The sequence below is a fragment of the Gossypium raimondii genome, chromosome 12 (assembly GCF_025698545.1).
Source record: "Gossypium raimondii isolate GPD5lz chromosome 12, ASM2569854v1, whole genome shotgun sequence".
In the NCBI taxonomy this organism is placed as follows: domain Eukaryota; kingdom Viridiplantae; phylum Streptophyta; class Magnoliopsida; order Malvales; family Malvaceae; genus Gossypium; species Gossypium raimondii.
In genome coordinates, this window is record NC_068576.1 from 56,287,853 (window position 1) to 56,299,214 (window position 11,362).

An 11,362-nucleotide genomic window follows, 5' to 3' on the forward strand; every position below is an offset into this window, starting at 1 on the left:
TTTGAGCTAAAAATCTTCCCCAAAACTTAACCCATATAAAATAAATTTTAAATTATACTTAAGCCCATTTTTAAGCCACATATTTTGTCTAAACTTTTCTATTTTTGAGCGAGCTTTTAAACTTGAACAGATGGCTCAACCTATAAACATGTTTAATTAAGATAGAAACCCTAGGTCCTTTAAATATCAAGATTCGTGTCTTACCATACTTAAAAAGAAAAGTCATAGTAATATTGGAAAACATTTTCTATTCATATGAATTCCTATTTATTATTTTAGATTAATTATTAATTAATGTCACACTTATACATCAATTAAAAATTAACATTTAACATAAAAAAATAGATGTATTAGGTCAAAGGCAGAACAGGCATCTCAACCAGTCAGATAATATATGTAGTTTGAAAGGCATTCATTTCATTTTTCTTTACATTTAAGGACCAAATATAAGATACAACACTATGGCACACCTAATCCAAGAAGTAAGACCGACACATACATGTTCCTCCATTGACAAATGACAAAGAATCAATCGCCGCCGACTTGTCTCTTCCACGAGTCTTCCAGTATCAGCTCATCAACTCCCCGATCTTCATAACTGAAATGTTATACCAAAGGTTAGTCCGTCATGCTAAACCCTAAAGTAGAAAGCAATGGCATCAGTCAAGGCCAGATGATCAATCTCGCCTTCCATCAGGCAAGTAGTGCCGAATGGTGAAGGGTATTTTCCACTCTCGAAGCTCCTTCAAGGCAATCTATCATAAATGCCAAAAGAAAGAGAGTTATAGTGAAGTAAAAGCAATGTAATATTGGTTTGTAGGATATATAGGGAACGTTCTCACGAATCATACAGCTTGGTATACAGGAACATAACCAAAAGAAAAAACCTTGCTTACGACTATTAAATTGCATAGCTGATGCAAGATCAGCCAAAACAAGACAAAGAAGAAATAACAAGAACATGACAAGGATATATGAATGTCACAACCTTTGCATATAAAACTACAACATGGATATACATTTATAACATATCAAAATATATATGAATATAAAACATCTAGGTGAAGCACAGGAAATTGGAAAGAAAGCTGGCAAATGAAGTAAAGGAGATAAATAAAAGCTCTTGTGACAATCAAGTAAAGGCCAAACAAGGAACGATAAGGGAAAACACCCGAATGAAACTAAAGCTGATCCTGTGTAAACCTTAGCAAGATAAAACCGATACACATAACATGTATTGCCAATAGTGATAGAGTGTGGCAATCTCATAAGTGTTCAAACCGCTAGCGCTTTAGTATCAAGCTCACGCACAGCCTTACCAATTTTCCAGAAGGAACAATATAACAAAGAGAGCAGAAAATATGAGAAATATAGTTATTAACATAATCTTTACCTCGAGTGGGTCAGTCTCACCCTCCAACTCAACCATAACTGGAGCATTCATACTGTTGATGGGAAAATGATGTTCAAAAATATAATATAACAAGATCCACTGATGCGGTCGTTGGAAGCACCAAAAATATCCTATCCCTAATAAATAATGAAAAGAATAGTAAAAGGGAAGTAGGGTCAAATCCTCAGGGACTGGACTTGCAAAATATTTTGTTCCGTGATATCCCAGGTAGAGTTTTGCCCAAGACAACCTGCGTTCCTGAAAAAAAATAAAAACAATAGCAGAATTAAATTGTTGGATTTAGAAACGAAAAATAAAATAAAAACAGAATTAAGAATATTGAATTGAAAATTTGAGAAATTAAAAATAAAGTTAAGAGAAAGAAAATTCTTATGGGAAATTCCAGCCTCCAGTTGTCTCGTTCCGCCTTGGGTTCAATCCTCGGCTTTTAGATGATCATTCCCAAACCAAATAAGCCAGTTATAGTGGAAGAGGACGCCTACGACCACCAGCTCCAATGATTTAGACTACGATTTGGTGGAACCTGACTCTAGCTAACAATCGCTTCTGTGGGATCGTCTTATGCTAGATCAACGCTTCTCAATGGCGAATCCCACGCCATTTTGTCTCTTGGGCTCGCCAACCTCTGACGCAGTAAGCTAATGAACCGACTGTGCAACCTTCCCAAAACATACAAAGCGGCCGCCTTTTCATATGTTGAAAAACTTACTTCTTAAGGGACTTGGACGGAAGCGTCAGCCCCGTAGTGCGGAGAAACGACGAATACTCAGCGAGAAGGCTAAGTACGGATTCTAAGCCTCAAGAACCTTTTTGGCGATTTTTGACAACCTTCGGCTAGATGGGTTTAGTGGCTCATGGTTGTGGTAGAAAAGAAAATAAATAAAATAAAAATAAAGATTTTATTGAAAGAAAATATGAAAAGAACAAAAGCCTAGACTTTTGGGGAGAGGGTGTTTACAGAAAAAGAAAAAGATGAGATCCCCTTTTGAGTCACTTCACCCCCTATTTATAGTGCTAGAGGAGATATTCTAATTCTACTTAAATTCCTAAAAGATAAATACATTTAATTGAAGATAAATAAAGATAAAATAAAATCCTAAAATAATCCTTAATAATTATCTCAATATTAATTATCCTAATATAATTAAAATAGAGTTTAATAAAATAAAATCTCTTCTTTTGCATTTCAACCCTTGTGTCCTCCATGCTTACACTTTTGGCACCAACTTTTCCTTGTGTCGCACATTGGCCCATTTTATCTCTAAATTCACGCTTTTGGCCCTTAATTTCACTTTTGCCTCAAATTTAGTCCCTATGAGATAAAAGATCATAAATAGCTCAAATTAGCGGGATCATACTCAGAATAAATACATAATTAATACATAAAAATACGTTATTCTAGAGTGTTATCAAATCCCCCTACTTAGCCCATGCTTGCCCTCAAGTATGGTTCCTATCTACTGTGAAAGTTAGATTCTGCCATAAAAGAAATACAACTCCAAAGTTTTATAAAATCACCAAAATGCATATGAAAATAAAGATAACCCTAAGCTTGCTTTAAGTAAAACAGAAAAAGATTTCCAATTAATACACGCAAAAATTAGAATCAACTTGAATTATTTAATGAAAATTAGGTAAATTACCAAACCTACCAAGACACCCTATTTGTTTCCTCCTTTAGTCCCCAAATTATTATTATTATTTTTTTTTTACCTTAGGAATATACTGAACCTTTTGACGCGAAGAGAGATGATGATAAGCACCCACCCGTTACTCAAATTTCACAGACTCTAATTTATTATAATTTTTCTTAAGAACACATCGAACCTTTTGACACGAAGAGAGATGATAAAGCACCCCACCCCTTACTCATTAACATGTTCTTAAAGATTAATTCGGTTAGCGAGTTTTATCTAACACGCCACACAACCTTTTGACGCGAAATAGGATGACAACCCAAGCACCCTACCCCTTACTTTCGATCGATCCACGTTTTAAGTCAGCACTCATAACCACGGAAACATTAAATGACATTAATAATAACTTTTTTTGAAGGACTTTAGAGAAATAATAATAATAATCAAGTGTCAAAAATAAGTTTTAGTAATTACCTTAATAGTCATCAACATATTTTAGCATGCAAACATATTAAGTGTCCACTTTGTATTTAAACTTGATCAATTTTACGAAAAGCAAGATAAAGTTAACTTTATGAATCACAATTATTTTACTCTAATAAAAATAAAACAAAGGAGATGGCATCAATTATGAAAAATTCGTAATTTTCTCGAAAACAATAATCATGCTTGTAGATCAAACAAGAGACAATTCTTGGTAAAATCTTGGGCATGAAAAGAGGCGGAGATTCCAAAAAATAAATATGGACAAAATAAAGCCTCAAGCGAAACACCACCAAAAATAATCACAAAGAATGAAGAACAATAACCAAAATCACAGCAGAAAATGATAGTAATAACGAAGAGTACCTCCCCCCTACTGAAAGCACATTGTCCTCAATGTGGACGAAAAGAAATAAATAGGTAGAAAAGTTTAGAAAAACTCCCCATGTGATCACAAATGATGGCAATGAGCTTGGTCAGTTGCTGGCCAAAGGTTTCAAGTCAGGCCTTAATGCGCTTTAAGTGTTGCTTAACGATTTGCTTCATTTTTTTTCTAAGCAAAAGAAGAAAAATTGATTAATATCCAAATAAGTAATAAATAATAAAATAAAGTAATAAATAAAGTAAAGAAAAAAAATAATAATAATAATAAATAAAATAAAAATTGGGTTGCCTCCCAACAAGCGCTTGTTTAACGTCGTTAGCTCGACGCCGTTATTGGTTCTATGGTGGTTCCAACTAGATTTTCTTAACCGTGTGGGCTTGAAAATTCTCATAAAATGGCTTCAACCGCTGGCCATTGACTACTAACCGCTTTCCAGATTCTTCACTCTCTATTTCAATCGCTCCATGTGTGAACACTTTAGTAACAATAAAATGTCCTTGCCATCGTGATCGAAGCTTACTCGAGAATAACTTTAACACGGAGTTATAAAGTAAAATTTTTTGTCCTACCGAAAAATGCTTCTGAGCTATTCTCTTATCGTGAAACAACTTTGTATTGTCTTTATAAATGCGAGCATTCTCGTAGGCATCATTGCGAATTTCTTTTAACTCTTGAATGTCTAATTTCCTTACCTTTCCTGTGGGTTCTAACTCCAACTCTGGTTCCTGTATAACAGAAGGTAACAGTTTAGTATTTGGAGATAATAACTCATTAACAAATTCAATTTCATCAAGTTCGAATTATCTCCATAAATTGATGAAAATTTTCTTCCACCAAAGAGTCAATTATATCGATCGATTTACGCTCAAGATTTCGCTTGGATGGCTAATGGCGTCAGAGACATTAAACTTTACGATCTCCCCATCAAACTCCATCGTGAGAGTTCCACTTGAACATCAATTTTAGTACTAGTTTGTACTAAGGAACGTCGACCCAAATAGAGATCTCAAGATCCGAGTGCTATCCTCCTCCATTTTGATCACATAAAAGTCTGCAGGAAAATAAGCTCGTTAACTTTTACCGTAACATCCTCAAGGACTCCTTCGGATGCACAATGCACTGTCCGCCAATTGAATGATAACACTGTTTTGTCAAAAAAACCCGCGTTAAGTGATTCATAAATAGAATATGGCATTACATTTATAGAAGCCCCTAGATCACACATAGCCTTCTTAATTCCTAGGTGGCCTATTTTGCATGGTATTGCAAACATGCCCCTATTCTTGCATTTTGCCGGCATTTTTCGTTGTAACATCTGGATACATTCTCACCAACATTCACCCTTTCATTACCGTTAATTTTCGCTTGTTGGTGCAAAGCTCTTTAAGAAATTTAGCATACCGTGGTATTTGCTTGATGGCGTCCAACAGCGGAATATTGATCTCGACATTCCTAAATGTTTTAAGGATTTCCTTGTCCTCTTTACCTCTTCGACACTGGTTGAATCGTTCGGGAAATGGAGGTTGAATTTTAGGCAATGGAGGCTTGGTCGGACTGTTCGTCTTTCTTGGGTTTTCTGGGCAATTTCTTGGGCAAGATTCTTGTCGATGAATCGATTCCAGACCTTTTCGCCAGTAACGTCACTGCATTTGCATTTTGTCTAGGGTTTGGTTCTGTTTGTGACGGCAGCTTCCCTTGAGAGTTTAATTTCTCGATCGATGTAGTCAACTCTCTGATAGACGCCTCGGTTTTCTGTTGGAAATCCTTCATCTCCTTTTGGAAATTAAGATTTTGCTGCTGAAAATCAAGAACATTAGCTGCTAACTTATTGACCATGGTTTCTAGAAAATTACCTGAACCTTGCGGCTGTTGCGGAAATCGATTTTGGTATGGCTGGTTATTTCGTAGGTTGGCCCCATAACTTAAGTTAGGATGGTCCCTCCACCCTGGGTTGTAGGTATTAGCGTAGGGGTCGTACTGCCTTTGTGGTGGCCCAGGGAAATTTCCAACAGCATCCAGATGGGCCGTGGTATCATCATACAAACTGGGACATGCATCAGTTGTGTGATCAGGTGTAGCACATATTCCGCATAATCGAGCTGTCTTCGCTTTTTCTGCAATAAGAGAATTCATCATATTAGTAAGTCTATCAACTTTATCCTCTAAGGTTAAATTACTTAGCTGATGAACCCTTCTAGGGGGTTCAGTATTGGCTCGGAACTGTTGAGAATTTGCAGCCATCGTGGAGATCAAGTCTCTCGCTTGTTGGGGAGTCATGTTGACCAATGCTCCTCCACTAGCAGCGTCTACCATATTCATCTCCATGGGCTTCAAACCTTCGTAAAAGTATTGGAGGAGAGATTGCTCTGTTATACCATGTTGTGGACAGCTTGCACACAACTTTTTAAATCGCTCCCAATAATCGTAAAGGGACTCGACTTCTTTTGTCTTATTCCAACGATCTCTCTTCTTAGCTCACCGCCGAGATCTTGGAAAAACACATTCGAAACAAACGAGATAGATCACCCAAGTTGTAATAGATCCAGGGGGTAAATAAAATAACCATTCCTTAGCGGAATCTGCTAGGGAGAAAGGGAAAGCACGCAATTTAATCTGATCCTCAGTTACCCCCTGAGGTTTCATGCTAAGACAAACCATATGAAATTCTTTCAGATGCTTGTGGGGATTTTCATTTTGTAACCCACGAAAAGTTGGCAATAATCGGATTAAACGACTTCAATTCAAAATCGGTATCCATAGTAGGATACGCGATGCATAATGGCGGTTGTTCATTGGAGCTTGACCGATTCTTAGAATCGTTTGAGCCATTGGATCGTGTGCTAAATTTGGGTTTTCGTTAACCCTAGCGTTAAGCACTTCTTCTGGTGAGTCGACTTCTACTTTTTCACTTTCAATTGTTTGAGTAGGGTTTTCGTTAACCCTAGACTCAGTTTCGTCGTCGACTTCTATTTGTGGCGGTGGGTTACTTTGAGTTCCAACCACCGCTGACTGATTTTTTCGTAACTTTGTCTCCTTGCGATTGGCTCTAGCAGTCTTTTCAATTTCTGAATCGAACGCAAGAGTACCTGGAGCAGATCTGGTTATAAGAAACAAAAAAACAAGATTAGTACGTTGCGGTCCCTCTAGCGGCGCCAAAATTTGATGCGTCGTTGGAAGCACCAAAATATCCTATCCCTAATAAATAATGAAAAGAATAGTAAAAGGGAAGTAGGGTCAAATCCTCGGGACCTGGACTTGCAAAATATCTTGTTCCGTGATATCCCGAGCGAGTTTTGCCCAAGACAACTGCGTTCTGAAAAAAATAAAACAATAGCGAAATTAAATTGTTGGATCTAGAAACGAAAAATAAAATAAAAAGCAAATTAAGAATATTGAATTGAAAATTCGAGAAATTAAAAATAAAGTTAAGAGAAAGAAAATTCTTATGGAAATTCCACCTCCGGTTGTCTCGTTCGCCTTGGGTTCAATCCTCGGCTTTTAGATGATCATTCCCAAACCAAATAAGCCGATTATAGTGGAAGAGGACGCCTCGACCACCAGCTCAATGATTTAGACTACGATTTGGTGGAACGACTCTAGCTAACAATCGCTTCAGGATCGTCTTATGCTAGATCAACGCTTCTCAATGGCGAATCCCACGCCATTTTGTCTCTTGGGCTCGCCAACCTCTGACGCAGTAAGCTAATGAACCGACTGTGCAACCTTCCCAAAACATACAAAGCGGCCGCCTTTTCATATGTTGAAAAACTTACTTCTTAAGGGACTTGGACGGAGCGTCACCAGTAGTCTGAGAAACGACGAATACTCAATGAGAAGGCTAAGTCTGATTCTAAGCCTCAAGAACCTTTTGGCGATTTTGACAACCTTCGGCTAGATGGGTTTAGTGGCTCATGGTTGTGGTAGAAAAGAAAATAAATAAAATAAAAATAAAGATTTTATTGAAAGAAAATATGAAAAGAACAAAAGCCTAGACTTTTGGGGAGAGGGTGTTTACAGAAAAAGAAAAAGATGAGATCCCCTTTTGAGTCACTTCACCCCCTATTTATAGTGCTAGGGGAGATATTCTAATTCTACTTAAATTCCTAAAAGATAAATACATTTAATTGAAGATAAATAAAGATAAAATAAAATCCTAAAAATAATCCTTAATAATTATCTCAATATTAATTATCCTAATATAATTAAAATAGAGTTTAATAAAATAAAATCTCTTCTTTTTGCATTTCAACCCTTGTGTCCTCCATGCTTACACTTTTGGCACCAACTTTTCCTTGTGTCGCACATTGGCCCATTTTATCTCTAAATTCACGCTTTTGGCCCTTAATTTTACTTTTGCCTCAAATTTAGTCCCTATGAGATAAAAGATCATAAATAGCTCAAATTAGCAGGATCATACTCAGAATAAATACATAATTAATACATAAAAATACGTTATTCTAGAGTGTTATCATCCACTATACCCCAAAAATCTAAAGTTTATTAAGTAAACCTGATTTGCAGGGTGCGGGTGCCCAAGATCCTAGCACGCTCTTATTTGGTCATATACTTCGATGTTTTGCGAGTTGTTTTGTCTTTAGCATCCTGGTCTTCTTTTTCCTCGGTTTCAATAGGTTCCGAAGGATCAACATCATTGTTATTGTTTTCCAACTCCTCCTCAGCTCCTTCCTGAACACCATAAAGATAATTTTTTAGACAATAACTCTTTTATCAATTATATGTCATTTCTTTCTCATATATATAAATCAATACTTCAATCTCAGGCTCTGGTGGCTCATCCTCGTAACTGTAGCAGCAATTTCAACAACCCAAAGTCAGTTTTTGAGCTAAAAAGAAAAGGCTGAAATATTGACATTAAAGACGAAAGCAAAGCAGAGAAGACGAAAGGCATCTCCCTTTGTTTGATTGCTTAGAAAAAGTTCATAAAAAAATCCCCATACCCAGCTAGAAATTTTGAAATTCGCAGACAACTGAAGAACAAATACTTAAAAGACACTTCTCAAAATTTTCCTTTATTTATCAGAACTTCAACAGAAACTAGAAAAAAAATCCAATGGCCGAACCAAATGCATTAAAAAAAAAAAATACAGAGAACTATATATGCGCACGCGCACACACACACATATATATATAGAGAGAGAGAGAGAACCCCATATCCATGTCATTATATTCATCGCCCGCCGTTGTAGATTTGACTAAAGAAACTTGGGCGAGAGTGGATTCTCATAGTCTTTTGCTTAGAAAGCTTTTACTTTCCCTCCTCTGCTTCCCCCGCTCAAAAGCCCTCACCAAAAATACAAGAGGTTTATACTGTAGAAAACAAAGCATACATTCGTTGACTTTTTAATAAAGATGCCCCTCAGGTTTGCCAAAATACAGCTTGTTACCCTTGACTTCTACAAAATATCCTCATGCGCCCATTTTTAATTTTTCTTTATTATTTTCTTGGGTAAGGAAATTCATGTTTTCATTTTCTTTCCTACACATTACAAATTGGAGCAGGAGATGACAAAAGGTTTATTTTTTAAAGCAGGGATGATAAAGGTTTAAACTTTGATTTTTGTGTAGTAGCAATGAACTTAATCATTGTTCTCTTAGATTTTATATTATGAAAATACCAAAATTCATTTAAGAACTCAATTTAGCCGATGCGACCTTGGTGTGGTTGGTAAAGGCGGATGTTTTAGATATTAAGTATTTAGATTCGAGACCCACCATGTATATTATATGTATCAGTCTCCAAGTTCTATTATGTGCAATTATCATGTGTGATTTTTAGTTCAGTTAATTAAATTTGTCAAGTTTGGTTTGGATTGTACCAATTATTAATTTGTTTGTGTTGTAATAGTTTAATTCTACTTTGTAATTATTAGAATAATCTGTTTATGTTGTAATAGTTTGATATTTGTGATTATTTGACATATATTTGTATTGTACTTTGATTATACTATACTTGTAATACTTTAAAAAAAACTCAATTTAAAGCCAATTGAGGCTCATTTGGTATCGTTTCTGTTGTAACAAATAGAAGATATGCGTTTGAATACGCTTAAATGCACATTATATTTATCTTCCAATTTAAGGGTTTGAGGGATACCAATTGTAGTAAGAAATGTATTAAAAGAAAAACTCAATCAACTACAATAAATGTGAGAAAAATTCCACATCTTCATAAAATGAAATTTAAATATGAGATGTCGAGATTTTTAAAGTCTTAATCTTACCATTGAGCAAAATCTCATTAACAAATTAAGTCTGATTTTATAATTTATTATTTATATTATAGATTTTCTTGTGGCCTTGTTGCCAAAACTTATAATATATTAGCTTGGATTGATATTTAATTTACAGGTGATAGAGTTTTTCAACTCTACAAGTAGAGTTAAAATCCAAAAACTCATCACGTGTTTAATTTATTTATTACTTATTTTATAATCATTAATTAAAGATACATAACATTTTTAAACTCAATTATGAAATTAAAAAATTCTACTATTAATCTATCAAATAATTGTCTTATTAACTACTAGCTCATTGCTATTGTTGCACTTGAACCGAAGCATATAATCTTAACATTAATTAATTTTAATCTCACAACTACAATATATATTCTGTATATCCTGCACTGAAAAATGCTAGCCATTATTATTGTTATTTTTAGTTGTTGATTTACTAATTGTTTTATATGTCTGAAGCAACCAAAGTTTTGTTTAGCATGGTTTTGGAATCGAATTGATGGTCGAATTGATTAGACTATTAATTTTCGGTTTAATTAATTTAATTGTTGATTCAATTTTAATTAAATAAATTATTAAAAATCATAAAAATTAAAAACTAAAAAAATATTAAAAAATATAAAATCCCGATTCAAAACCGTTGGTAGTTTAACCAGGACAATGGATTACTGTGATGTAATCACAAAGCAACGAGAAATGTAAGCCTTCACCTATCCCGAATTCAACAAAACTGTGATGTGCTAAAAGTTATTTAGGTAACTCATGCAATGGATGACCGTCAGCCTCCAAATCCATCTATAAAACAGTATAAAATCCCAAATGAACGAACAATTAAGAGACAAAACTGACCAAGAAAATTAACCAAAATTTAGATAAAAAAAAACAGTCATGGCGGTTGTGAAAACCCTGGTGTGTCACAGTTCACAAGCTGCAGTTTTGCTTCTGCTTCTGGTTGTAGCCTCAGTGCAGACCCGAACGAGTAAGGCACAGCTGAGCTGCACAAATCAACTCATCAACCTGAATGTGTGCGCACCCTTTATGGTGCCTGGTGCCACCGAGACCCAGCCTAGTTCCCTGTGTTGTGGTGCACTCCAAGCTGTGCAACATGATTGCCTCTGCAGCACTCTCAGGATTGCTGCTCAACTTCCTTCTCAATGCAATCTCCCACCTCTCTATTGTGCCACCTGAC

General features: G+C 35.5%; 1 protein-coding gene and 1 pseudogene across 1 annotated transcript; one reads left to right on the plus strand and one right to left on the minus strand.

The window, feature by feature from the left end:
• Nucleotides 1–528: 528 nt before the first annotated feature.
• Nucleotides 529–10,968, minus strand: LOC105762553 (DNA-directed RNA polymerases II, IV and V subunit 6A-like; annotated as a pseudogene).
• Nucleotides 10,969–11,061: 93 nt separating this feature from the next.
• Nucleotides 11,062–11,361, plus strand: LOC105762289 (protein 108). The gene has a single exon (XM_012580163.2). It carries the CDS (start codon nucleotides 11,062–11,064, stop codon nucleotides 11,359–11,361), a length of 300 nt encoding a protein of 99 aa, XP_012435617.1.
• The last annotated feature ends 1 nt before the right edge of the window (nucleotide 11,362 follows it).

Excerpts from the sequence above, each read along its gene's own strand:
- LOC105762289 (XM_012580163.2), top strand. The coding sequence starts at position 11,062 with ATGGCGGTTGTGAAAACCCTGGTGTGTCACAGTTCACAAGCTGCAGTT.